The sequence below is a fragment of the Sylvia atricapilla genome, chromosome 18, assembly GCF_009819655.1.
Source record: "Sylvia atricapilla isolate bSylAtr1 chromosome 18, bSylAtr1.pri, whole genome shotgun sequence".
Lineage (NCBI taxonomy): Eukaryota > Metazoa > Chordata > Aves > Passeriformes > Sylviidae > Sylvia > Sylvia atricapilla.
The window spans coordinates 3,251,006-3,278,195 of NC_089157.1; the positions used below are offsets into that span (position 1 = coordinate 3,251,006).

Below are 27,190 nucleotides of genomic sequence, written 5' to 3' on the forward strand. Positions count from 1 at the left end.
GTGCCCCTGGGGATGCTGCTGCCTTCAGGCAATGCAGAAGTCACCATTGGGCTCCTAGCTGCTGTCCCAGGGTAGGAGGTGACAGAGATCAGTGTCTGCCTGGTGGTACCTTGCACCCCACTGAGACCCCATCCATGCAGACAGCTCCAGGGAACAGAGAACAGCTCCAGGGAACAGAGAACAGCCCCAGTGAGCACCTCCAGGGACCAAAAACAGATCCAGAGAACATCCCCAGGGACCAGACAACATTGAGAACAGCTCCAGGGAGCAGAGAAGAGCCCTGTGAACTGGAGAACTGCCCCAGAGAACAGCCCTGGGGAACAGAGAGCAGCCTCATAGACCAGAAAACAGATTCTGGGACCCTTATGGTTGGTAAATCCCCCAGGGCAGTGCCAGATGCCCTCTCTCTGCTGCCTGTTGGCTGAGCAGTGTTTCTGGATTTCAGGTGTTGAAGGGAAATGTTGCATGTTCTGCAGGCCGCAGTCACAGGGACTTTAAGCTGGTGGATGAATCTTCAGCACCCACATTTGCTGCTCTGGCAGCAGCAAGGCCACCCATGCCCTGGATCTTTTCTGGTCCCTCAGGGAGGAGGGAGATGTCTCAGGGAGCTCCTGAGCGTCCCATGTGTGAAGATGCCCGAGGTGGCTTTAGGACACTGCCATCCCCTCCCTGCTCTTTGCCCAGTGTTCTGTTTGCCCAAACACCAACAGAGGAGCAAATTTAGGGCTTTTGCTGCCCCTGGCTGCTGATGCTCGGTGGCACAGGAGGTCGGGCCCAGGCTCGGAGCCTTTCTGCCTTGTTGCTACAGAGATGGGCAGAGGCGTGAATGCAGCAATTGGGGCTGAGCCAGTGGTGGAGCTGAACTGCTTCATGTCAATACAAGAGCTCCCTGTCCCCAGCAATGTCCCCCGGGGGCGGACAGAGGAGTGACGGTGACTAAGTGATCCTAATGCCCAAAGCTTTGGGGCATTGCAGCTCCTGCAATCAAATTATCTCTCTTATCTCAAGGGTAAGACTGTGCGGGAGAACTTAAGGAAGTGGCTTGTCACAGCACATTACAGCTCCGCTCTCTGCTGTGATTCTCCCCCTCTGGGATCATTATTTTTCCATGAAGACCCAGTAGCTTGAGGCTCGAGAGGAGGCTCCAAGATGAAAGATGGGCAGATGCAAGCCCCAGGCTTTGGAAAGCACTGAATGATGGTCCTGGGCTGGAGTGGGGAGTCTCTGGAGGGTCCTGGCGTGCTTTTGGATCCCCAGCAGATGGGTACTGCTCACCAAAAGCCCAGATAAATCCTGGAGGTGCCCCCAGCTGAGCAGTGATGAATGTGCATCTGTGACCTTTGCAGGAAAGTATTTTAAGCTTTATTTCTGGTGGGTTACAGCCCCTCTGTATTTATAACCCCTCTCCTGCAGCTGTGGTGACCCAAACCATGATGTTCTGTGCAGCCATGGCTGGTTAGGGAGCTCAGGGCCTCGGGGTTGCACAGTTACCAGGGATCAGCTGAAAATCCCCAAAGTCCTTTGCTGGGTGTCCTGGGGTGGCTTTATGATGCTTGTACGGCCAGTTGCCTGCTCTGTTTGTGCTGGATGTTAAGTTCTGCATGTTTAAGACTGGTTCTGGGAGCAAAGGGGCAGAGAAGAAGCACAGGGTTTGTTTTCTTGCAGAAACTGCACTCACCTCTCCACATCCTTCTCATGGACTGTTGCCTGCAGCACGGACAGACAGCAGGACAGAGATCTCCTGTGCCTTCAGTTCGTTTTTAGCTAGCTGAGGCAGAGAAATTCCTCAGACTGTGGCTTTTCTTTTTCTTGGAACTGATTGTCCCTGCTCTGGGAAGGCCCAGAAAGGCACAAGCAGCTCACACCTGTCCCACCAGGGCCCAGGATAGTGTTTTCCAGCACAGGAGGGACTGATAAGAGACTGAGCCAGTCCATCTACACCCACGACAAGCACTTTCTGAATTTGCCATCTCTTCAGAGGTTTTATTGTTTCATATTATTAACTTTCCATGTCTATGAGTACTTAGATTGTTAAACAAACATTTTTCCCCCTCCTTTCGAAGGAGGTTTATATCTCCCAAGCAGGTGCAGGAGGGGAGACATAAACCTGCTTGAATTTGCTTTCTAGAGGGACCCAATTCCAAGCTCCCCTCCCAAACCTGCCCTAAACCAGGACACTGGGCCAGTGCTGCAGAGTGAGTCCCATCTCTTAGAGGATGCTCTGGTGTCGGAGCTGGAACTTGGCCCTGCCCCAGTTAGAGGCAGAGCTGTGGAGGGGCAGCCTGAAGCCTGCACTGGAGATGCTCCATGTCCACCTCTGGGTGGGCAGAGGCTCTAGTTGGTGCAAAACTGGTTTCTTTTGGGCCAGCTGGCTGCTGAGTTGCTTCTCTCTATTCCCTGCTGCTGCTGAATTCAGAATAACAAACAAACGTGTGTGTGTGTGCAGTATAACTTCAGCATATTGATTTTTGGGGCTATTGCTTCTCAGCTGCCGAAGAAGATAATTCACTGCTTTATTACCATCCTTGGATTTTAGATTTATCCCTCTAAACAGACAGCGAGCTGGTAGTTAATTAAGCTTTTGTTTCAAGCAGCAGCACAGGGAAAGGACTGGCTGCTGCAGCACTTCTCCTCAGGGATGAGGGCCCTGGGGGGTGGGGAATGGCACATTCTCATCCCTGGGGGATGGATCCTTCACAGCCGATCCTGCTGGGAATTGGGAGTGGTAGTAGTGACTCTGACTGTTGCTCCCTGGTGACCCCAGCATCCTGCCAGGATGTGCATGGGGATTGACAAGAGCAGATTTCTATGTATTTTGTTTTATTTTATTTTATTTTATTTTATTTTATTTTATTTTATTTTATTTATTTTATTTCCTGGTCAGTGCTGCAGGAGGCACCCGGAGGAAGCCAAGGTGGCTGAGCTGCCTTCTGCCTGCCCAAGAAACAGCCAAACCCCTTTGGGGACATTTTCCAGCTCAGTATCAGCTCTGGAAGGAGGATTGGGAGGATACCATCTCCTCCCTGGTCCCTCCTTCCCTCAATGTCACTCACCCCTAATTCTTAAATAATTAATGTGTGGTGCCTCACCACACCCCAGCCTTTTCCTGCTGGGAAGCCGCTGCCAGTGGCCTCAGGGAAGAGTTGGATTGGCACGATCCAGAGCTTGTGGGATGCACAGAAGGACCTTGGTGGTATCCTTATGGAGGCCAGAGGGTCTCATCCCACAGAATTCACCCTTCCCTGGAGCTCTGGTCCCCCTGCTCTGCACTCCTGGGTGGGATGTTCCCTATTCCTGCCAGGCTCTCAGGAAGGCACAGCTGGATCCTGGCACAGGCCAGGCAGTGGCTTGGCTGCTCCACCACCCACTCCAGGCAGTGTTTCCAGCCCCATGGAGCTGAGCTGATCTTGGAAAGAAATTCTTGGAATGAAGGGCTCTGCCTACTGCTGCCGGCTGGAGCTGGGCTCTGGAGGGCAGCATCAGATTTTGAGGTGGTTTTACAGCTCAGGTGAGGACTAAGAATTCCTGTCAGAGCAGCAGGAGCTGGGAATGGAGTGAGCAGGCAGGAAATCAGGGACAGCAGGATCTCCACAGCACCTTCACTGGGCTGCTGCTCCCCTCCTTATCCAGTGGCCAGGTGAAGAACGCCAGGTGGTTTTTCCAGAGGAGGCCAGATGCTCCCAGCTGCACCTAAAATAGCACGGACTGAGCACTCAGCTGGTGTTTGGGGTCTGTGCACACACTGGGGCTGCCTGGTTGTGTCCATCAGGTCCCCACAGGACGGGCTTCAGAGAAGGGTGGCCTTGCCAAGATGACCTGAGGGTTTGGCTTGACTGCTGCTCCTTCCTGCAAATCCTCAGTCTCTGCATCTGCCTGCATCCTGCTGTGATCCTCCCCAGACCTGCTGGGGCAATGACTCCTTCCCTGTCACCTGCCCATGCAAAGTGTGGATGAACACAAAAATCCTTCTGCATTTAACAAGTTCTGGAGAATATGGTTTTGCATCTCACTTCTGCTTGGGTTTTATGAGCAAAAAAAATTCTGGTTTGGGGTAAATTTCCAGCTGCTGTCCCTGAGCTCACTGGTGCAGTTTATGATCCCTGGAGCTTTGCTGGCCAAGGTCACCCCTGTCTCCACTGGGGACAGGGAAGCAGTGGGAGCATCTGGGATGTCTATGGAAATGCAGTATCACAGCAGCGTTTCCTCCTCATCAGCCCCACGGGAAAACCCTGGCATTGTGCACAACCAAGGTTAATTTGCAGAAGAGTGAGTAGCTGGTGCTGGGAGGGCACTGGAATTGCTCAGCACTCGAGGAGCAGATCACTAAGGCAGGTCAGGCAGGTGGGGCTGGAGGGAGGTTTCTCTCTCTGGAGGAAAATGGAATAGAGAAGACCATAGAGGAGATCATCCCACCGTGGGGAAGGCAAAGAGACAGCTGTCCCCCAGTGTCACCCTGTGCTTTGTGGTACTCCTGGTGGTATCCAGTGCCAGCCACGGGGCCAGCATGGCATGAGGGGGCCCTGTTGGCACCACAGCCCCCCAGACCATGGCTATCCCTATCCTGTAGCCTGGCCAAGAGTGCACGTGGGAGACAGCATTGTCCTTCCAGCCATTCTGTGCTCACCCCGGGGTGCTGCATCTCTTCCCTCTTCCCCAGTGGGGTGCACCCATCCTGGCTGGGGCTGGAAATGGTGCATCTCTGTGCACACATGGCTCCTTCAAGTCCCAACTTCTGGGAGGGTTTTTGTGCTTGTCACCTTTCACAGGAGAGCCAGAAACACCTCTGCTGAGCTCAGCACTGCTTCTCCTGCCTCAGCTCTCACGGCCCTTTCTTTGTCTTCCCAAGGACACCGCCCTGGTCCTTGTGGCAGCGCCCTGGACCACCCAGGCACTTTGGGGAGCCACACGGTGGGCCGCGACTGTGTCCCCCAGAGAGAAAACAGAGTGATGGGGCCGCAGCCTGGTGCTGTCAGAGACTCCGGACCCGCCTTTCCCCACATGGGAGGTTTTGCCCTGCCAAAATCAGACAGCACCCGGGCACGGTGGCGTTTCTGCTCTGACCGTCCACGCCAAAGGGCCGCCCATCGCTGTCCCCCGAGGTCCCCGCGCCCTCGAGGGGGCTGTCACCTGCGCGGCCACGCTGCCGCCCTCTCCGCCCCAGCGCGGCCATCCTCCGCCCAAAGCGCCGTCCCCTCACCTCGGGGGGCTGCCGCAGCCCCGCGTCCCCTACCCCGGTGGCCGAGCGCCCTCGGCGGGCCCGTGCGGCCGCTAGATGGCGGGCGGGGGCCGGCGGAGGCTCCGCGGGGCGGCGCGGGGCGGAGCGGAGCCGCGGCGCGGGGTGCGCGGAGCGGAGCCCCGGGGCCCGGCCGTGGGCTCGGCCGGCGGCGGGCTGGGGCAGGGCTAGGGCGGCCGGGGACCCGCGGCCAGGTGTCCCCGCGGTGGCCCCGCCATGCGGCCCCGCGCAGCCCCGCGCCCCGCCCGCTGAGCCCCGCTCGCTGCCGCCCTCGCCGCCTCTGAGGGGGCTGCGGGGCCGCCCCCTGCCCGCAACTTCGAACGATGATCACTGTCAACGCGGATGGCAAGATAATGGTCAGAAGATGCCTCGTCACCTTGAGACCCTTTAGGTAAAGTTGGTGTTCGCTCCCGGCAGCCGCCTCGCCCGGGCTCCTGCGGGTGGGGAGCGGCCGGCGGGGCGCGTTCGGGCCGGGGGCCGCGGCTGCCGGGACCGCTGTGGGCTGTGCGGCCGGAGCCCGCCCGGGGCCGGGGCCGCTGTGGGCTGTGCGGCTGGAGCCCGCCCGGGGCCGGGGCCATCCCGGGGCTGTGCGGCTGGAGCCCGCCCGGGGCCGGGGCCAGCCCGGGGCTGTGCGGCCGGAGCCCGCCCGGGGCCGGGGCCGCTGTGGGCTGTGCGGCCGGAGCCCGCCCGGGGCCGGGGCCGCTGTGGGCTGTGCGGCCGGAGCCCGCCCGGGGCCGGGGCCAGCCCGGGGCTGTGCGGCTGGAGCCCGCCCGGGGCCAGCCCGGGGCTGTGCGGCTGGAGCCCGCCCGGGGCCGGGGCCATCCCGGGGCTGTGCGGCCGGAGCCCGCCCGGGGCCGGGGCCAGCCCGGGGCTGTGCGGCCGGAGCCCGCCCGGGGCCGGGGCCATCCCGGGGCTGTGCGGCTGGAGCCCGCCCGGGGCCGGGGCCATCCCGGGGCTGTGCGGCCGGAGCCCGCCCGGGGCCGGGGCCAGCCCGGGGCTGTGCCCGAGGGCAGAGAGCGGCTCCCGATGTGCTCCTCCCGGCTGGCCCCAGCGCCGCTGTGCCCGGGCTACCGCCGGCCTTTCACAGCCCCCTGCTCGGAGATGCCCGTGCTCGGGGGGATTCGGTTCCTATTCTTTAAGCCTCTTGGTGCAGCTGGGGATTTCGAAACCCACCCTGAAGTGGCAGCGGGGCTGGGGTGGATGTCCAAACCCGAACCCCTCCGCCTCCAGCACACCCGTACCCATCCACTGCTTTTCTCCTTGCTGTAACTCCCCATTTTTGCTTCCATACATTCGCTTCCCCTCTCCAGCCCTTGCTCTCCGGCTTCTTTGCTTCACTGGAGATGTGCTTGGGTCGCCCCCGGCTTTGAGACTCACGGGAGATGTTTGCACGTACGTGGTTTTCCGATGGGGAGAGGGACCAAAGCCCGTAAGAGATGGAGGGGAATGTGCCGAGGGATGAAGCCGAAGGTGGGCTGAGCCCAGCCCGGCGGTTTCCAGCGCCCCTCGCTGCCTTTGCCTCCGGTCTGGGGTCACGGGAGGGATCTGCTCGCTGCCTCTTTGCCTAGCCCGGCGTGCGGAAGGACAGGCTGGGCTTGCGCCGCTCGCTGCCGCTCGGCTGTGGAGATGCTGTCTGCCTCTCCTCGGGAGCCGCTTGGCTCCGCTTGCCTGCAGCGATTTCTGCTGCTGGGTCCTGGCACTGCCCTGGGATGGGGAACTTGGCCGAGGGGATGTCACAAAGCCGTGGCGGAGGTGTGAGGGCTCCCGCAGCTCAGGCTGGCTCCGGGCGGAGCAGGGAGTGACTGCGAGACGCGAGAAGGGCACGTTCACCCCGGGGAACGCTCTTTGCCTGGATGTTTGCTTTCTTGAATTTCACAGCGAGGAAGTGACTGGCTGGAGCATCCCTGTGCCTTGGGCATCACCCCGGGACAAGGGAAGCCCATCTCCAGCGGTGGCTGGGCTCAGGGTGGGAGGGCACAGAGTGTATTTCACAGAGTGTATTTCAGGGTGGTCACTGAGTCCCGTTAGGGATGAGGGGTGTGGGGATGAGGGGTTTGTGATGGCTGGATGGTCTCTGGTGTCCAGGTGGACAAATTGCACTGCCCTGGCCATGTGTCCTGGGCTGGCTTCTGCTCTCCAACCAGTACAGACCAGTATTGGTGCCACTGGAACCAGCAGGGTTACCTTGCTGGTAACAGTCACCCTCTCCCTGTGCAACAGCAGGAATTCCCAAGACCCTCTCCTTACTGTCCCACAGTGTCCAGGACCTCTGCACCTCCCCTGTGCTGCTGTAAGGCTGAGTGTAACCCCCCATGCCACAGCCCTGTGTCACCTTGCTCCCAGCCCAGCGTGGGTGAGTGTTGGCACTGCCCAGCTCCAGCCGTAACCCGGTGCAAATCAGCTCTGCCCCCCTGACATCAGCACCACATCCTCAGTGCTGTGGGTCAGGGATCACCCCCAGGGGTGGGGGAAGATGCTGGCAGTCAGGATGGGTGCTGCTGGCTGGCCAAAGCCTGGCTGCTCCAGGGAATCCCGTGGTGTCCCCTCCCTGGTGTGGATTGCCGCCGTCGGAGGAGCCGTGCCATCGGCAAACAGCACACAGGAAACCTGATCCTGTGCACCAAAACATTTCATTAACCACCCTCCAGACATGCTTAGCAGAGCAACGCAAAGCCCTGAGCTGGGAGAGCACCTGCAGAGAGGAGACAGGGAGCAGATCAGTCTGGAAAACCAGAGGAATGTCCAAGGGTGGCTCTGACTTCATCTCAGCAGCAAAGGGGGTCTCGTTTGTGATGGTGCTGGATCCAGGCGAGAATTCACCGAGGAGCCCTGGTCCAGCTCGCCCAGCTCTTGGCTCTGTAGTTCTGTTTGCCAGCTGGGAACCAAAGCCAGGCTTTCCATGGGATGGATGGAACAGTGGCCAGAGAGAGGGTTCACCCTGCTCCCCTGCATGGATCATGGTGCCCATGGCTGAGCATCAGTTTGACAGCACCACAACCCTGCCAGGCTCTGAGCAAAAAGGGTTTGAGGGAGAGGGATCATTTATTAACTCAGCTTCCGCTGTAGGAATGGTGACTTGGCTTTGGGGAGTTGAAAACTTGTCTAATAAAAGATGTTACCTGACTCTGTAGCCCCTGGTTTCCCCCTGCACCCGTGTGAGGTTCTCCCTGTGCTCCCAGCTGGGTGATGTGGCACCATGGGCACAGTCCCAGTGTCACATTCCCAGTGTGACAGTCCCATCCTGCTGGGTGCTGCTGGCCTTCCTCCCCTCAGCACATCCCAGCTCAGCACTCAGACCCTCCTGGTCACATCCAGCTTTCAGTTCCATGAAATCCTCCAGGACTGGGGCATCACTTCCAATTTTCATCTAAGACTTGAGGAATTTCACTTTCTTCTCTTTTGGGCACTGAGCCAAAGCCCAGAACTGTGAACATTTCAGTTTGGGGAGGATGTGGAGAGGGATTTGGCACCAGAACTGTGCCTGAGCAATGAATTAAACGTGACATTGGATGACAGGCAAAGCCAGCATGCAGGATAGACATTATTTGGTCCTTGGAACGCCAGTCTTCAGGGAGTGAGTCTTGATTTTGGGGAAGAGGACCCAGTGCATTTGGACCATCTGGGATCTGGTATGTTTTACCCAATTTGTGGTAAATTTGTTTTCTCTATAAGGAGTTTCCACTCAGCTGAGGCTGGGCCAGGCATTTTAATTCACCAGGAGAACATCAGCAAAAGGGAGTTGGGGTTCTCAGGCTGAGAGTCCAGCCCTGCTCCCTGGAGCACTGCTCTGGGCTGGGTCCACTGATCTCCCAAGGACAGCAATTCCAGTAAGGCTCCAATTCCCTTTTTTAAAAAAATATTTTTATTTATTTTTATTTGGGAAAAAAGCATCTTGCATCTCCCCCACTCTCTCTGTAATCCAGTCAAAATGAGAAAGGTTTTGTTTCCTAGGGAGATGGTAGAGCACAGATCACCTTTGTATCTTTTTCTTCTCTTCCCCTTTTTCTTTCTGCTCAGTGTTTAACGATCCCTCCTTGCCAGACTATAATTATGAAGATTAAAAAGCATCAACAAGGTCTTGCATAATGATGAAGATATTGTCAATAGGAGGTGTGAGAGCAGGATCAGGTCTGAGTATTTATTCAGGGGATGCTTTGTTAAAATGCCCCTTGAGGGAGGGGATACCAGGACAGGGCCATGGGTGGGTTTTGTGGCAGGATGTGCTCCCAGGGAGGACCCTGGGGTGCAGGACTTGGCTGGGCTGTGACCCCCTTCAGCGTGTTTCTTCTCCAGTCTGCTGCTGTCCTCTCCTGCCAGGGAAGTGCTGTGGCAGACAGCGTTCCCTAAGGGCAAATTCAGCCCTCCAAAGCCAAGCTGGGTGCAGCAATCCCCTCCGGTGTGTTCCTGAGAGCCTGTCCCAGCCCCAGCGCTGCACTGGGCTCAGGCTGTGCTAATGGCAGTGCACTAATGTCCCCGGATCACCCCCTCTCCAAGCTATTTATGGGACACCACGTTGCTTTGCAGCATCAGGGACGCTCCGCTGCCTCCACAGTCACCTCCCTGTTGGAGCTGGACCACGGCTCTCTGGAGCCCCTTCCCCCAGGTCTGCTTTGGGGAAGGGGCTGAGGGCTGTGTGTGTCTGTGTGCAGATTCCACAGCTGGATGGTTCATCACAGGGGGAGAGGCTCTGCTCCACTGCTTACTGCTCGTGGGGCTCAGCAGCTGTGCCTGGGGCCAGGCCTTTAGGGGTGGGAACATGCATTAGTGACTGCACACGGGTTCATACATCTGGGAGAAACTGCTTTTTACCCCTCCATTTGGAAATTAAAGGGACCTGAGCTGGTCTAGTCCTGCACAGGGATGTCAGGCAGTTTTAGTGATGCACTTGAGCATCCCCTCTCCCAGGTGGGTGAGCTCTCCCAGGCCAGCTCTGGCCTGGCTGTCAGTGTTTGGGCTGGTGCTGGGTGTGCTGCTGGCTGACACATTAGTGCTGACAAGCCCAGGGTGTTGCTTTCTCCCTTGTTTAGGTGGGAGGTGAGCAGGAGATGGGGAGCTGTGCCGTGCTGATGTCCAGAGCCTGTGGCCAGCTGCCTCTGATCTGCTGGGGATGGGGCAGGGCAGATCCATGGGGATGGGCAGCACTCAGGGGCCTGTCTGCTGTGAGCAAGGCTCATCCTCCCCGGAGCAGGCAAAGGAAACCCTTTGTTCTGGAGCTGCCTGCTGCTGAGAGTGAGGCTGCCCTGGGTCTGGGGCTCAGGTGTGTTCTGTCTGCGTGACAGCAGCGTCAGAGCTGCCTGCATGGAGGTGGGCAGCTCGTGGGACCCCCTGGATGCCTGGATGGAAGTAGGGAGCTCATGGGCCCCCCTGTAAGTGCCATGTCTTGCCCAGGAGTCTTTCCAGGCAAGGACAGCTGGGCCATGCTGTGCTGGGTCAGCAGGGAGCTGCCCTGGGAGCTCCTCCACTAGATCTCCTTGGGAAAGCCCAGCCCTTCTTGAGCTGCTTGACCCAGTACTTGAGCTCTCCACAACATCTCCAGTCACTAACAAGAGCTTTGAAGCAGGTCACTTTATTTGTTAGCCCTTTCCAGCAGCAGATAATTACAGTGCTGGCGTGCTGTAGCCCAGAGCCGGAGGCTGGTTCCTACTCCTCTGCCTTCAGCTATGTAGGATTGCTCAGGTGGAGGGCTGTGGGCTCCTTTGCTCCTGGAAAAGCCTGTGTGGCAGTGCTGTGTCTGTGTGCAGCTCCCAAGCCCTGTGGAGGATGCTGTGAGCCTGTGGAGGAGAGCTGGGGGCTCCAGTCCTCTGTGGTTTGCTCCCCTTTGGCTCAGGGATGCTGAGAGGCAGCGATGCCAGGGGCACCCCGAGGGCTCCCTCAGCTCCTGTCCCACACGGGATTTACCTCTTGGAAGACCAACCTGTTGCTCCACGAGGCTGGCTGGGGGTTGCCTTTTCTCTTCCTGCTCCTCCTCGAGGTTTCCCCTGGGTTTGGTGGCTGAGGTCACGCTGCCGCTCTGGGAGCTGTCACTGACACCTGGCAGAGGCTGTGCCAGGGCTTTTCCCATGTGTCTGCTGGAGGCTGCTGCGTCTCCACGGAGTCTCAGGGGTGATGGCAGCGAGTCTGAGCAGTGGAAGGAGGCCAGACATCCATCCCTTGGCACACAGCACTCTGCTTTACACTCCCTGGTGCACAACAGCCAGGCTGGAACAGAGCTCTTGCCTTCAGCCCTTCCTTAAAGAGTCACTGGCCTCAATTTGGCCTGAGCAGGAGCAGTGCTGGGACCTCCTCACTGCAGGTGACATGAGCTGGGATGGGAGTGACGTGCAGATGACATCCTGCCCGGTGTGTCCCCTGGGAGCCACTTCCCTGCCAGCCCCGGTGAACAAAGCAGTGATGGGATGGCCCCAGGTCCCTCCTTGTCCCGCCGTGCACAGGGGACACAATGACAGTGCCAGTGGCCTAGTTACAGGAGAACAAAAGGCTTTATTTAAAAAAACTAAAAGGGGTTTTTTTTAGATCCTTTGGGAGGAAGGGAAGGTAAAGGTCTCTCTTTACTCCTCTCTCCCAGAGGACAGCAGGAATTGTTTATTGTAGTGGTTCCTGCGCTCTGAGTTTTGGGCAGTTGTGGTCTGGCTCAGCTTCCCCACTGGAGATGCAAATCCACCACTCCCCTTGAGCACATGGAGGATTCTTCAAGGCTTGCCCATTGGGCAGGCTGCAGGGATTTCAGAGGGGTTCTCAGGCAAATCCCCCGCTCAGTGCCAGGCTCTGGGCAGAAGAATCCCAGCTCTTGGTGAAGCACACGTGGGTGAGGTGCTGGTGGGGCTGGGGCTGCACAGATGCTCCCTGCCGGGGCTGGGTGTGGTGAGCCACAGGGATGGAGCTGGGATTGTCCCAGACACCCAAACCCAAAGCCTCTCCTGCTGCTGTGCAAAAGGACTACCCCGGGGGCAGAGGGTGGTGGGGCTGGCCCAGGAGGGAGGAGCAGGCTCCTCATCACACCTTGCTCCAGCTCTGCTTTCTCTCCCGCAGGATTTTCGTGCTGGGCATTGGATTTTTCACGCTGTGCTTCCTGATGACATCCCTGGGGGGACAGTTCTCAGCCAAGCGCCTGGGGGACTCGCCCTTCACCATCCGCACCGAAGGTGAGCCCCGTGTCCCTCCTGGCACCCCACGGGCATGGCCCAGCCGAGCTGACGGGTGCCAGGGCTGCAGGAGGATGGTGCTGGGACCTTCCATTCCCACAGGTCCTCCCTGGGCCTTTTTGGGATGATCAGCACGGCTCAGGGTCCTGCTGGCCTCTTTTGCCACGGCAGGGAGGCTTTGCTGCGTGGCTCAAACCTGGCTGTGCTGGCACCCAGAGGTGTGACATGGTGGGGGTGAATGCTGGAGTGTGGATGCTGCCTCTGGCTTACAGCAGAAAATGGGGAAGCAGCGGGATCAGACCCTCAGTGTGGGTTGTGTGGGCTGGCCCTGGGCCGAGGTGGGGAGGATTTGGCTCATGTCCTTGGAGGTCTCGATGGGTTTGAGCACTTGTGGTCTGCAGGGAGTGGAAATTGCTCCTTAGGGAAGGGAAAATAAAAGACCTTTGTGGTTTTGTGCAGGTACTGAAATGTAGAAGAGAAATATTCTAACTTTTAGCAAGCGTGTGTTATGTTGCATTTAACACCTCTTTAGGTCAGCTCAGGAAACACCTCTGTGGTGAGACAGTCATGTCCTGCCCTTGCTCTGGGAGGACACTGCTGCCATGGATTGAGCTTCCCCTGACCTTTTCTCTGAGATTCCAGTCAACTGAAATGCACAGAGGGAACTGCCAGCTTGAACTCCTCCAAGCAGGGTGAGATGGGCTTGGTCAGGCCACTGTGGTCCATGGAGGGATCTGAGCTCCACAGCCTCACTTAGGATGTGATTTTGGAGCATTAAATCCTTTCCATGAGGCGCTGGAAGAAGTGCCAGCTGCTTCCCTACAGGAGGAGATGGATAAAGGGGTGTTTTCCAGAAGCTGGATGGTGTTAAACCGCTTAGTTGACTTGCCAAGAGGTGGATTTGCAGCCTGTGGCAGCTGGATTTGTGTTCTCCCTATGGATGGAGCACATGGCTGATGTTCCTCCCTCTCTGCTCCTCTAACTGTTCCCACCACCAGCTCCATTAACCCCCTTTTCTGAGGACTGGTGTTTGCCTGGTGCCCTCATCCTGGAGCAGGAGGCAGGCTCAGTGCTTTCCAGTGTTTCTGCACTGGGTCAGGGTACGTGTCCCCATGGGGAAGGTGTGTTTTGTGTTCCTGCCCTCAAGGCAAGCACACATTCCAGGATGGCTGGGGAGTGAAATCTGGTTTTAGGGGTTTTCTTCCTTCTTGGGATAAGAAACAGCACAAGGAGAGTGGGCAGAAGCCCCCAGCCTTCTCTAAACCTTCTCCTTACCTGGCTTTTGGCTTTCTGAAAAGATTGCTGAGTTTGAAATGAAAGGTGTCACTGCTACAGCTGCCCTCCCAGAGGAGCCCCAGTGTCCCTGAAAAGTTTGTAGAAACTGGAAGAAAGGCAGAGACACGAATTAACTGTGGGCCCAGCTGAGGCGTGGCTCAGTCTGTGCTGTGAAGAGCAGCAAAGGTTTCCAGAAATCTTCAGGAGGCACCTGGGTTCACCTCAGAGGGCTCTGAAGTTGGGCTGAAATAATGGCAAAAAGACCATTACTCAGCTCTTTACCCCTTTCTGGATGCCTTGGAGTGGCTTTTCCCATCCTTACCCTTTGTCATCTCTTGCACCCAGACCTCTGAATGAACTGACTGCATCCTTGCCTGTCTCCTTTACTGGGAGCAGTGTCAGCACCGCCCTGGAGCTGGGCCAGAACAAATCTCCTTTTTTCAGGCCCTCACACCTCAAATCCTCCACACTTAGGGGTTCAGGTGGTTAAATCAAGGTGTGTAAATGGGTTTACCTCTTGCCTGACTCTCTCTGGCTCTGCTGAGGGCTGTGAGCACTGGCATTGCTGGTTGGGAGAGATGCTGCTTTGCTCTGAGGTGGTGCAGATTGAATGTTGCTTCTGGTAATGCCTGACTGGTCTCATTTAAAGAAGAAAAGAAGTAAATTATGACCTAGGTCCTCTAATTTTTCAAGATTTTAGCCTCTTAGCTTTCTAACTGGATAAGGCAAGTCCTGCTTTGTTAGAAAGCTCAAAAATTCGATGCAAATCCAATTTCTTTCGTATATTCAGTGGCTTTGCCAAACAAACTATTGCTTCCAGATGAATTGCTGCACATTTGGCTGTTGCTGTGCTTCTTATTGGGGAAGATGAGCTTCATTCATGGCCTCACACACTGGTTTTAAACACAAAGCATCCTCTCTCCTGTCTCTGGAGGAAGATGCTGGAGGCAGGTTGTGTTCTTTGTCCCCAAAGCTTGGCAGGCACAACCTGAGAGGCTTTTTGTCACTCTTTAACACCTGGTTCAGGCTTTTGGGGTTCAGCCTTTCCTGTCACACTGGTTCATAGGGACTGGCTGTGCCCCAGGGTGATGTAGCTGTTCCCAGCAGTGAGTAATTCCAAAGCAGAGTGGGACCAAGGCCTGAGGGAATGTCCCGGCCAGGAGCAGGCCAGTGTCACTGCACACCTCCCTTTGTCACCTGTGAAAGGCTGTGGCTGTTGGGGCAGGAGCCAGAAGAACCAACTACCCCAGGCATGGAAAAGGCAGGAAGGGTGATGGATGTTGGGCAGCCTCCCTGGGAAATGGGGATCAGCCTCTGGGGACATGGGACAGCTCCATCCCCGCAGACCCTGAGAGCACACCCAGCTGAGGCTGTGGGCAGCTCTGGCCCCTCTGTCTGGAGCAGGAGGCTGAGCAGGGCACCCCAGAGGTCCCTCCTGGCTGAGGGCAGGCAGAGCTCACAGGGAGGAGCGTGGGATGAACATCCACGTGGGGAGGGCGTGAGCAGGAATGGATGTGCCGCTTATTAGCGCCGTGAAGTCTCCAAAGGTCTGTTTGAATAACAAACTGGCATTTAATTAACATGTGTTCTGGATCCCAGGGAAAGCCAGGAAACATTCCTGGCGGTTATGGCTGCTGTTAAACACACAGTGCTGGGCTGGAGGCGAGCTCAGAGGAGCAGGTTAATTGTGCAGGGCTGATGAGCTCTTGGAGTGATGAGGAATAGGAATCTTCACAGACTTGGACAGGTTCGTGGCCAGTGGCTAGGGAAGAGTTCCTGGGTGTGTGGCCTCAGGTTTGCCGTGCCCAGGCCTGAGGGTTTCCTGGGAATGGGCTCCCGGTGCCCTTCCCTGCTCCACCTGGACTCCTGCAAGTGCCCTTTGGAGCATTATTCACTGATTGATGGATGGTGAAGCTGCCAACACCCTCCTCCGTGTGCTCTGGGCTGGGCTGCTCTGCACTGGAGGATAAACGGAGCTGGAGGATAAATGGGGTTTGTGGGGAGGGAGTGTCAGCTCCTGCAGTCCTCCCTGGGGCTGATCCCAGCTTTTGTGGCTGTTTGTGCTGCTCCTTGTTCCCACGTGTCCTGCCTGACTCAGCTGTGCAGGGGGAGCTGCTCATGCCCTTCGGTGCCTGTGGGGTTGGGGTGGCTGCTGAGAGCTGGGGGATGTCAAAAAAATCATTTGCTTTAAAATCACCTCCATCCAAAAAAATCCTTTAGGTTGTGGATGAATGCTGAATTCATGGTCCCTGTCCAGTTTAGGCTGGGGCTGTTCCTGTTTCTCCCTGAGTCACCTGCCCAGCCCAGCCTTGACCCTCAGCTATTGCAATTCTAAGGGAGACATGAAAATGCCCCAGAGGGGCAGATGCAGAGAGCATTTCTGCCCAGAGCTTTTCTGGCTCCTGAACAGTGAGCAGCTGATCAGAACCAAAATAAACATAGATGTGAGGCGGGAGCATGAAAAGGAGAAATGGATAATGTCACAGTCCAGAAGTTAATCCCATTTAAAATTTGGTTTTTGTATGTGAATACCTTTCTCGGAGGTTCTCTCCAAAAGCCAAGTTTCTCAGTGTGTGCCAGGAGTCATTCCTCAGATGGATTCTCTGCTTGATGATTCGCTGCAGTAGAGGCTTTGCATCTTAACAATAAATAAAAAAAATCTTTCTGAAATGCAAGTTATTTTATCCTAATCCGCTGCTGTCAAGTAAACACAAAGATTCCTTTGTTTTGAAATGGCCACTGAGAGAATTTGTTCTGCAAAGATGTAGATAAAAAAGGGAAACCGTGAAGTCTATAAATTTTGAATGTGGGAGATGCTTTGGGAAGGACTCTAGACTCAAGAGATTGAGTTTTCTGTGTCCTCTCCTCTTATTTAGAATTTAATATGTTTGATGATTTTTTTTTCCCCCCAAGCATCTTTCTTGCTGCTGTTTTACTGCTGGAGTCGGGGGGCAGGAGGCTGATGCTGAAAAAGGACCAAATTCTGTAATCATGGTGCTGTGAGGGATTTGGCTGTGCTCCCTCAGCCCGTGGCTGTGCCCCAGGCTGGATTTGGTGGGATGTACATCCCGCTGGTGGAGCTTGCTGCTGCAGGGGATTAGCGGGGGAAAATAGGTTATTAAGTGTTAAAACGCGATTAGATGTGGCTGGAATATTGCCTGCAACTGCTGGAGCTGGCTCAAAGAATCGAAAGCCTTTGGATTCCTCTTGCTGTTGATTCCTGCAGGGCTGGGTATGAGGTGCTGGAGGAATTTGCTGCAGACCCAGGGGAGGTGTAGGACAGGTCCTGATATCCTGAAAAGGCTGGGCTGAGCCCTACCCTCGTGCTGGCTGCTGGCTCTCGCAAGAGTGGCCTGATTTGATTTCAGCTGACCTTGCTGGGACTCTGATAGGAGCATTGCAAGTGGTTCCCAGGTGCTTGGGGGTCACTGCTGCAGCAGTGCTTCTGGTGCTGAGGTCCTTGGATGCTGCTGCCTTTGGGAAGTGGAGGTTTGCTGTTCCAGTAACTGGCTTTTCAACTTTTTTCAAGTGTTTCCTGCTGCTCAGCTGCAGAGCTCCTTTTCCTACCCTAGAGCGAGCTCCCAGCAGCATCTCCAGCTGGTTTCCTGACCACAGCTGGGCTCCTGTGTTGTGTTTCCTGCACTGCTTTGGGAGCAGGAGCAGTGGGAATGGGATGAAGGAAGGACAAGGGTGAGGGAGACTTTAAAGCACAAGCTGGAAAACAGAAATAAGCAGGGGTGAAGTTCAGCCTCTATGAGGCTGCTGCACCTTGTCCTTGGTTGCTGAGATGTGTTTTGGGGTCTGATCTCAGGGCTGCAGGATATGGACCCTGATGGGGTGATAAGCAGCTTGTGGGCAAGAACAGAGGTTTTCCCAGTCCTACAGCACTGGGACACTGAAGCTGGGCAATGGTAAGTGACCTGGAACCTGTCTGTGACCCAGCAGAATTGCAAGTCACCAAGGAACAGCTTCTGCTGCTAAAAGATTTGGTCATTTAACCTTCATTTTTGGAAGGAATAAAAAAAGATGTGGAAAAGAAAAAATAAAATGTGGAAGCCTCCCCTTGCTGGCTTGGGGTGTATTGTCCTCCGTGCAGACCAGGGGGAAGCTGAGCACTGAGACTTCCTTGTGGAATGGCTCTGGTTTGCCATGCTGGGCTACAGGACTCTCAGGAGAGATCCAGGGCCAAGAGCCAAGGCACATTGTGCTGGAGATGGTGTTTAACATCAGGAATCCTGCCCTGTTCTCCTCCAACCCTCTCAGTATTCCAGCTCCTGGAGTGCTCTGCCTCTCTGCTCTGTCACTTGCTCCAGTTCCTGGAGTCTCACCTGCTTAAAGAGATTTCTTCCATCAGTGCACACAGAAGAGGAGAGAGGGAGCTGTGTAGGGCTGTGCAGCACAGCTGTAAGCTTTGCTATTTGTGGCTTCTGTTTCTGTTTTCTTTCTGTTTTCAGCATCTCCAGAGCAGAGCTGTTGTGGAGGGGTGGGAATTGTGCTGCAGATGCTAATGCTGAAGGTTGCTCAGGGTTTCATGGGGCATTTTCACCATTTCAGAGCCACAACACCGTGAAGCAATGGGATCTCATGTTATTTCAATGCCTCGGTTTGCTCCCTGAGGAGCGGAGCAGAGAGGCCAAATGGAAATGTGAGAACCTACATGATCTCCTCAGAGGGGTCCTTTGCTCCTGCTCCCGGCTCTGCTGCTTTTCCTTCTGCTCCAGCAGCGTCCCAGCTGGGTTAGCACGGCCAGGTAACATCCCCATTTGCTCTCACAGAGGATGCAGAAAGGTCAGGCTCGGGTTTGCTAACGATCAGAGTGAGCCTGAGTAACTCTGTCATCCCCCTTGCTGTCAGCTGTGCCAGGAGGGGAGGAGGAGGAGGAGGAGGAGGAGGAGGAGAGGAGGAGGGCTGTGTCCATGATGCTGGCCCACTGTGTGCTCTCTCCTTGTCAGGGCTGGCAGCAGAGCAGGGCACAGCTCGGTTCAGCTCCATCCTGGCTGCACTGAGCTGCTGCTCAGCCCAAGAGAGCTTTAAAATAAACCACAGGGCCGGTCACCCTCCCTCTCCCTCAGGAAAGGTGGTTTTCAGGGCCCATTTGCAAATTTGGATCATTGCCACTTGTGACAGATCCCAGGCTGTTGGATCTAATTACCAACAACGGGATGGGGCGACCCAGAGGCGTTCCACGAGCTTTTTATTTCATTATCAGTCTCAGTGAAGGCAGAGACATCAAAGATGGTAAAATTCATGTCATAACAACAGAAGCCAAAGTTCGCTTTGTTACCTTTTAAAATATTTTTTAGGACTTTTAAAAGATTTTAGCCAATAGGCTGATGCTAAAAGCTTACAAGCATCTACTTAAGCCAATCACTAAATACTACAGTGCACCTTACAGCATATGATAGTTGCTTGTTTTATATTTTTTGCAGCTCAGAAACTTTCTACACTCCAAATATTTCAAGGCCTAAAATTTCAAACCTCTGTCTGTGTAAGCTTATTGCAATGCTGTGAAAGTCCTCTGCTTTTTCAGTTCCCACAATTCCCCCTCTCGGTACAACGAAAAAAACCCCTCTTTTTAACATCTCTGTCAATTATTCTACCATAATGTGTCTTTTCTCCTCTAATAAAACAGTGTTATAAGTTTTGTATACAAAGTTGCATTGCCAAACTTGAAAATCTTTCTCTACCCTACTTAACAGAATATTTTGCTTTTATAAGGCACTTTTCTGTTTGCTTTAAGCATTTTTTATTTTGAACTACAGCAATTCTAACGCTGCAAAAGTTCTGGTCTATTCAAAGGACGTAAATCAAATCCTGTCGTGATTTCTATTTCTTGTTTTGATAAGTCTTGCAGTTCCCACACTAATCTGCTTCTGGGCAGAGCACACAGTTCTTCTGACAGGAGCTTGGCTTGGGCAGAACACCCCAAAAGTTCCTTTGTGGCTTTGGGAATCTCTTTCCTTACCTGCTGTGGCTGGAGCGAGAGCTTGGGCTGCTGCCTCCCTGAGAGACGTGTGATTCCAGGGATGTTCGTGTTCCCTGTGCTTTCCAGGAGTCATGTGAGTTATAAATTTATCTTACTGCCTTGAACGCTCAGCAGAGGCAACAGCAGAACCAGTTGTGAAGACTCGTGTAAGCAAGTGACAGTGACAGGGGACACGGGCAGGGGAGGGAAGGAGCCAGGGGAGGGAAGGAGCCGGCCGGGCTCTGCTCAGCAAACTTGGCGCTAATTATTCCCGGTTTCTTCCTGAGTGAGTTCTAACCCTCTCCCGGGCTGCTGGTGTCATGTTTGGATGTTGTCTGCTGAGCAGCCCCGGATAACTGCAGCGCTTGTAAGCAGCTTGTCAGGCTCAGTGGATGCTGGAGCGTGTCTTGCCGGCGGTGCCCGGGATGCTGCTCCAGGAGGAGGAGGGAGGCTCTTCTTAGGGTCTGAATCCAGCATTTGCTTATGTAAAACTCCCTGAAAAGACAGGAGGTTCCCTTTTCCCATCCCCTCTTCCTGCACTGGTGTGGGGCTGTTTCCCCAGGTGTGGGTCAGAACGTGGTGTCACCTCCTCGGCACCAGCTGGGACCTGCACATCCCCAGTGCTTCATCCTCCTGCTGCTGCTGCATCCAGAGCTGGATTAGACTCTCCTGTGGGTGCCAGCCAGGGGGAAGCCATGTGGAGGAGCAGGCTGGGCAGCTCTTCAGTGCTTGGGGCTCACTTCCAGCCTCTCTGCATCCATCCCTTCCAAAGCCACTCGGTGACTCCTCAGAGGCTGGAGCAGCCAGCTGATGCTGTAAGAAGTTGTCTGGTTGGTGCCAAGTGGAGCTGGCTGGCGCTGGGAGCATCTCCTTGGTGAGGAGTTTTGCTGGGAGCTGATGGGCTTTTGATTTCTCCTGGAGCAGCGGGGTTGGCTCTCGGGCTCCCCTGGCAATGCTGAGCTCCAGCAGCTCCCACTGTTCTCTCCTTTCTTGGTCCAAGCATTGGTGGGGAGAAAGGAGTTCTGCCCCAAACATTGCCTTTAGCTGGATGCTCAGCTGCTCCAAGGGCTCCTGGAAGCAGGTGACACAACACCCACCAGTGCCATCCGCTCCACTGTGCTGGGGTTACACCCCCGTGGCCAACACAGGGGTGTCAACCTGCAGATTTTTAGGAGCTGACCATTGTTTTGTGTGGGTGGAGGAAATGAGAGCTGATTAAAAGCCTCTCCTTCTGCTGGTGTCTCCCCTCCAGCCCCAAGCTCTGCACCCATCGTCACGTGCACTGTGCTCCCATCCTCAACCCACTCGTGGAAGGGGAGTTTAAAGTGGAAGTGTAAAACTTTACTGCCCTTATTATATTGGTGTTGCAGGCAGGGGAATGAGAGCTGTTGAAATCATGAAAATAAAGGCATCCCTGGGGTTCCACATGACACTGGGGGTCCCTGCCCACTTCTGTGAGGAGCAAAATGCAGATTGGTGCTCTGCAAGGCACAGAGGGGTAAAGAGAGGTGTCAGGGCTGCTGCTGTAGTGGTTAAGGCTTAATCCACCCTGGGAAAATGTCTCTTCCTGAAGAAGTGCCTGTTTCATGCAATTACTGCTCAGAACTGAATGCCTGCAGGCTCGAAGAGCAGAAAGAAAAAATGATGCCACCAAAGTTATTGGAAAATGGAAGTGTGAATTCACACATCCTGAACTGTGGCAGCAGTGATGAGGACCTCGGAGCAGGGGTGTGTGCTGGCCCCTTCCCTGCTGGTCCTACGTGAGGAGAGAGAGCAGCAGCATCCTGTTGCCCTGGCACTCTGTTACCTCCATAAGCAGGGACACCCAGGGAATGATTAAATCAATTAATTGATTTTCTATAGCTCATAAGGAAGTCAAATGGCATTTCCATCAACTCGTGATGAGCCAACACGCCACCATGGCCAGGAGGAATGGTAATGGCTCTTTATGCTTTTATTACCCCTTTTCACTCCTAAATCAAAATTCATCCTGTGCCCGGGAGGCAGCAGGTACTTCAGAAAATAAAACTAGCACAGTGGGAACCATCGCAGCCTCTGTAAAAGCTGGGTTTTCCCACTGATTTATTTGTTTCTCTGGCTTAAATGAGAGAGCAGGGCTCGGTTCAGCTTGAGCAGAGATTTGCTGAGGCTCCTCCTGCAGCTCTGCCAATGCCCCCCAGCTCTGGGGGCTCTGCTTTGGGCTCTGCTGCTGCTTGGAGGGTCTGGCCCCTGGGCTTGCTGGAGATGGATGGGTTTGGAGGAAGGGGATGACTTATTTGCCCCTGGAAGCAGAGTGACAGGATGCCCAGCACTGTCTGGCCAATCTTTTTTGGCTGAAGGAGAAAGGCTGAGCATTTTAGAAGTGTTAAATGAGTGAGCTCTGCTGGTTCTGAACCTTTTGGGGCAGCTGTGAGTGTGGCTGTGGGCTGGATGTGCAGGGCTGGAGGGCTGATGATGGTGCTGAGGCTTCTGGAGCCTTCCACTGGCTGGTTGTGGGGCTGTGCAAGTGCTGGGTGCAATCCTTCCTTCCCTGCAATCCATGGGGCACTGGCTCCTGGGGGTACAGTTTTCCCTGGATGAGCAATGGGGACCATCAGGAGGAGAACCAGTTGAGTTAAATGCTGGAGCCCTTGGAGAGACAGCTCTTGTAAACACCAAGAACCCAAATGAAGGTTGGGTTTGTGGGTCTGTGGAGTCACTCTGGAGCTGTCCCTGTCCCGTGGGACCTGTGTGTGCTGCTTTTCACCTGAAACTGGGGCTCTCAGCTGCAAATTCAGGGTCCAGTTTTGCCCCCAGTGTCAACAGCATCCACCCCAGTGTGGGCTCCAGCCGTGCCCCAGGAGCTCTGGTGTCCTTTGGGCTTTGCTACAGCAGCTGCCCTTGATCCATCCCTGGGCTGGAGCACTTGTGTTTTAGGAAGCAATTTAAAATCGATGTTAATCTTGTAATTTGGAAGCCTGTCCTGCAGCGTGAGGTGTTTGAAGCGCTGCAGAACAGCTTAAAATGCAATTTAAAATAGTGCTGGCTGGCAATAGAGAAGCAACTAAAAACTCCATGGTGCTGCTTTTTTAAAAGGAAGGGGGAAAGGGGGATGAGAAGGAGGAAGAAAAATGTGTTAAAATATATATATTCAAACAAATAAAAGCTGAACTGCAGCTTGTGTTGGGGTTGTGTGTATGCACCTCTTCTCCCCCAGCTTCCCAAGTCCCCAGCCCAGCTCTAGGGGCTGTGGGAGAGATGATCCAGCTCCTTTTACCTGCGGTGGTGGCTCATGGCAGGACTCGTGGGGTTGTCCCCATGTCCCAGAGGGGACATCAGGTCTCTGGTGTGTGTATGGTGGGGTGAGAAGTAATAAAAGTTGGGGGGAACAGCCCTGGGCTCTCCCTGGCAGCAGTGAAACGCTCCTGATGGGACTGTGAGCGTTTGTATTGTTCATCTTCCTGCCTTTTCTTATTTGTATGGAAATAGGGAGCGGATGTGTTTGAGTGGAGCTGCAGGCTGTTCCTGCAGAGTTTCCTTTGGGATGGGAGGGACAGGGGGAGCTGGAGGGGTGGAAAAGCATCAGGACCCTCTTCTGCAGGCTCAGCTTGGGATCCTGCTGCTGAAGGAGGGAGGAACGAGTCCCCAGAGGCAGCAGGGCTGGGACAGGGACACCTCAGCGGGGTTTCCTGTCACCAGCCTCCTCCAGGAGCCCTCGTGGGGCATGATGCCAGCAGGAGAACCTGCAGCAGGTGGGGCAGGGGCTGCAGGAGGGGAGCAGAGATGCAGCTCATTGCTGCTGAAGCTCTTGGCTGTGGATGCCCAAGGATGTGGCTTTGCTGCGACAGCCTGGGAGCGAGATGAGCAGGGCAGTGCCTGGCTGTAGGGGTGGTGTGAGGCCTCCAGGAGAGAATTCTGGGGCTCAACAGGGTCATTTCCCACCTGCTGGGGCTGCTTTGGGCAGCACAGCCGGGTCTGGCTCTCAGCAGGGAGATCCCAGAGCACATTTGTCCCCCTGCTGGTGTGAGGGGCTGCAGGAAAGCAGGGGGCTGTCCTGAGCCCAGGGGAAGGTTGCAATTGCTGCTGTCACCCAGCAGAGCCCTGGGGTCAGGTCCTGCCTGGCCGGGCTGTGGCAGTGCTGGAACCAGTCCTGCAGGGCACAGAGAGTCTGAGAGAGTGAGGAAAACCACCGCTGAGGCTGCACATTTACACAGCAACGCAACAGGGGAGGGATAAATCCAGGAGCAGGTGATAGCAGGAAGGTGGGACATAATCTACTTTACCAGCCAGTGACTTAAGGCTGCTTAATTTGGCTGATTACCAGGGAGCTGCCAGGGCTCAGCAGCAGATCGATGCTGCAGCTGGAGCTCTGCTGAGGTGTCCACTGCACCAGCAGCCCCTGAGCTGCTTCATGGGCACCTCTGCTGCAACTCTGGAGGCTGGAAATGTCAGCCTTTCTGTGCTAAGGAGCACTGACCCTCAGACAGGCACCACATTTGACTTGAGGCCGTGGAACAGAATTCTGAAATTGTGGGATAGCACTGGGGTTGTGGGTGTGTAGTTTGAGTAGTATTGTGTGATCTCATAGGGGGAAAAGCTTAGATTTGAGATTTTAGTATATAATAATATTAATAGGGTGAGAGAGAGGATTTCAGGCATTGTCTTTCTTCACCACCTTCTTCTTCCTTCTTCTTCACCTTCTTCTTCATGATTTCAGTTTTTTTTCCTAATTGGGTGAAAAAGGTTTGCATTGTGGGCCTTAGGTAGTCATTATTAGGTAAAAAATATGAATAACGTAAGTAATAATAATATATAACATAACTATTATTATATATTATATAATATAAAATGACTCGTCTCATCATTGGGTGATTAGCACTTAAATAAAGAGTTAGAGGCATCCATTTTACCTTCATTTTCTAACTTACTAATTAGAGCTCACAACTGGTGAGGCTGTACTGCAGCTAAGAATTGATAAACACCAGGTCCAAACACAGAACAGTGACTCCCATGCATTCATCCCAGCTCTAAGATGAAGCAAAGACCAAACCAACACCCCTCCACCTGTGTGTCAGCTCCTGTGTGGCTCCTGGTGCTCTCCTCCTTGGGGCACTGGTTAAGCAGGGCTGTATTTTCCCTGTATAATTTAAATCAATCAATCTCTAGCAGTTTAATGGCAGATGTGGGTGGAGTGACAGGCTGGGAGCTCATGCTGGGGAATGGGTGCCCTTTAGGATAAAGGGGGACCTTGTCTGTCCCTGGCACAGCTTTCCCAAAGGGATGGAGACAGGAGGAGGCCACTGCTGCCAGCCTGAGCCTGGCCTTGGGCTCTGTTGTCTGCAGTTAGTGCTGGGTCTCTGGGCTGTGATTGCAATGGATTATGTGTCAGAGTTAGTCCTTGGCTAGTTGGCTCTTTGGTCTTTTAATCTGCTTGAATCGAAATCGATAGTGAAAGTAAATAGAGGAATGCCAGAGGGGCAGACAATCAAAGGGCTGGGAAAACGCCAGGGTGAGTGCCCTCATGGGAGGATGGGATCCCCAGGACTGCCCTGGGTGCCACCCCGAGGAGCTGGGCAGTGAGATCTGGGTCTGCCTCAACCCCACTGGAGATCCTCTGGTTTCCTCTGCAATAAATCTTACAAGATTGTGCTGCCCCTTTGAGGGGTCTAAGTAACCTGGAGTTGTCCTCTAAAGGAGAAAACTAAAACAAATGATTCTTTAGACTGAAATTAATTCAGCTGGTGTTTTCAATGGACACAGGTAATATCTCACTATCTCTGAGCTGCAGTACCAGCAGGGGTTTGCTGCTGGGGGATGGCCAGGCAGGGCTGTGACAGGTCTGAGCAGGGAGGGGACACACAGCCAACCAGCCAGGTTATGGATATTGGGAATATGGATATTGGGATTGCGTTTTAAATGTCAGGGAGATGCTCTGGTGCTCTCACCTGGGTCTGTGGAGATGCAGGTTGAGGCTGTGCCTTGGTCTCCCCACAGGAGGGCAAGGGAGGCTTTTGCTGCCCGTGAAATAACTGGGGTTTGGGTGGAAATGTGTTTTTCCTCCCATCGTCTCCGCATGAAGCTGTTGCTGAGCAGGATGGGGCTGAGTGACCCCGGGCTGGGAGCTGCAGCAGGGAGGTTCCAGTCCCTGCAAGTGGCTAAAGGGATGATGTGGTTTGTGCCCAGCTGGAAATGAAGCACCACAAGGCCACTCTGTCAACCCTCCTCCCCCATCCCTGTGAAACGGGAAGGAGGGTTGGAGTAAAACTTGTGTGTTGAGAAAAGTTTATCAATTGGAAATAAAGTAAAATCTATTCTAAATTATAATGATAACAAAAAGGAAACAAACAAATGTTGCACAGTGCAATTGCTCACCACCCACTGACTAATGCCAGAAGCCCCTTCCTCCTTCTTCCCCCACTTTATACCCTGACCATGGTGTGGAATGTCCCTTTGGTCAGTCTGGTCCCCTGTCCTGGCCGTGTCACCTCCCAGGGACCCCCAGCTTCCTCACCAGCCTGGCAGAGTGAAGAGCAGCAAAAGCCTTGGCTCTGTGTGAGCCCTGCTCAGCTCCAACAAAACCATCTCTGGAAAATCAACCCTGTGCTCAGCACAATTCCAAAACACAGCCCCACAACGGCCACTGGGAGAAAAATTCATTCTAGTCCAGCTGAAACCAGCACAAGGGGACATGCCCCAAAGTGCTCTTTTTATTTTCCTGAGGGGTTTAACTTCTGATGAGCAGCTCAGCCTGAGCATCCCAGGGCCTGTGTGACAGGGTGACATCCTCCACACTCCATCCATGCTTGGGAAAGGCTGGCTGGAGAGGGCTGCCAACGTGAGCAGTGGTGGAGGACACAAGGAAACTCCTTCCTGTCTGCTCCTTTCCCTGTGGCACAACCTGGGCTCTGCCAGCACCACCTCACATCACCCCCACTGGTGCCAGCCCTGTGCTGGATTGTCCAGCAGGGTGTCCCCTGCACTAGAGATGCTCCTTTCTCTTTTCTCAGCTGCTCTCCACTTCTGCATGGTCAGAGAAACACAGAATATCCTGAACTGGCAGGGATCCACAAGGATCATTGAGCTCCACTGAACGTCACCTTTGAATTCAGGTTGGCACATGCAACAAAACTGCCCTGAATGCTCATCCTGGCTCCTGTTCTGGAGGTTCAGGGGCAGGTACTGGCAGGGGGTGACACCTGCTCACAGCTGCTTTCACTCCAAGGAGGTATTTTAAAGACAAGTCCATCATTAGTGAATTCCCTTGGGTTTCAACCCATCCAAATTTGAACTGTTGACTATTCCACTGGTTTCACAGGGAAGCTGTTCCTTCTTCCACAAGACATCACCCTTAGGGGTTGCTTTCCTTTTTTTCCCCTGATTTCATCCAATTACTTAGCTGTGTGCTCTTCAGAAGCCCCATAAATAATTCTCCTCCCTCTGCTGTGTTTACCAGCGTGTCTCATGAAATCCGGTAAGATATGATTGATTGCAATCATTATTTCCTAGTGCTGCTATGAAAACCTCTGTCAGTTCAGTGATTGCCTGGAAAGCGTGGCTGCCACTCAGGAAAACTGTCAAAACCCTGTCATACTTTAA

The 27,190-nt window shown here is 54.5% G+C and overlaps 1 protein-coding gene across 2 annotated transcripts in view; it reads left to right on the plus strand.

Annotated features, from left to right (window-relative positions):
* Positions 1–5,433: 5,433 nt before the first annotated feature.
* MGAT5B (alpha-1,6-mannosylglycoprotein 6-beta-N-acetylglucosaminyltransferase B) overlaps positions 5,434–27,190 on the plus strand; it is a 67,187-nt gene continuing 45,430 nt past the window's right edge. For both annotated transcript variants that reach the window (XM_066332074.1, XM_066332075.1), the window contains exons 1-2: positions 5,434–5,624; positions 12,263–12,375. In XM_066332074.1, coding sequence (XP_066188171.1) covers positions 5,557–5,624; positions 12,263–12,375 — 181 coding nt within the window. In that variant the 5' untranslated portion in view covers positions 5,434–5,556. The remainder of the gene's footprint in view (positions 5,625–12,262; positions 12,376–27,190) is intronic.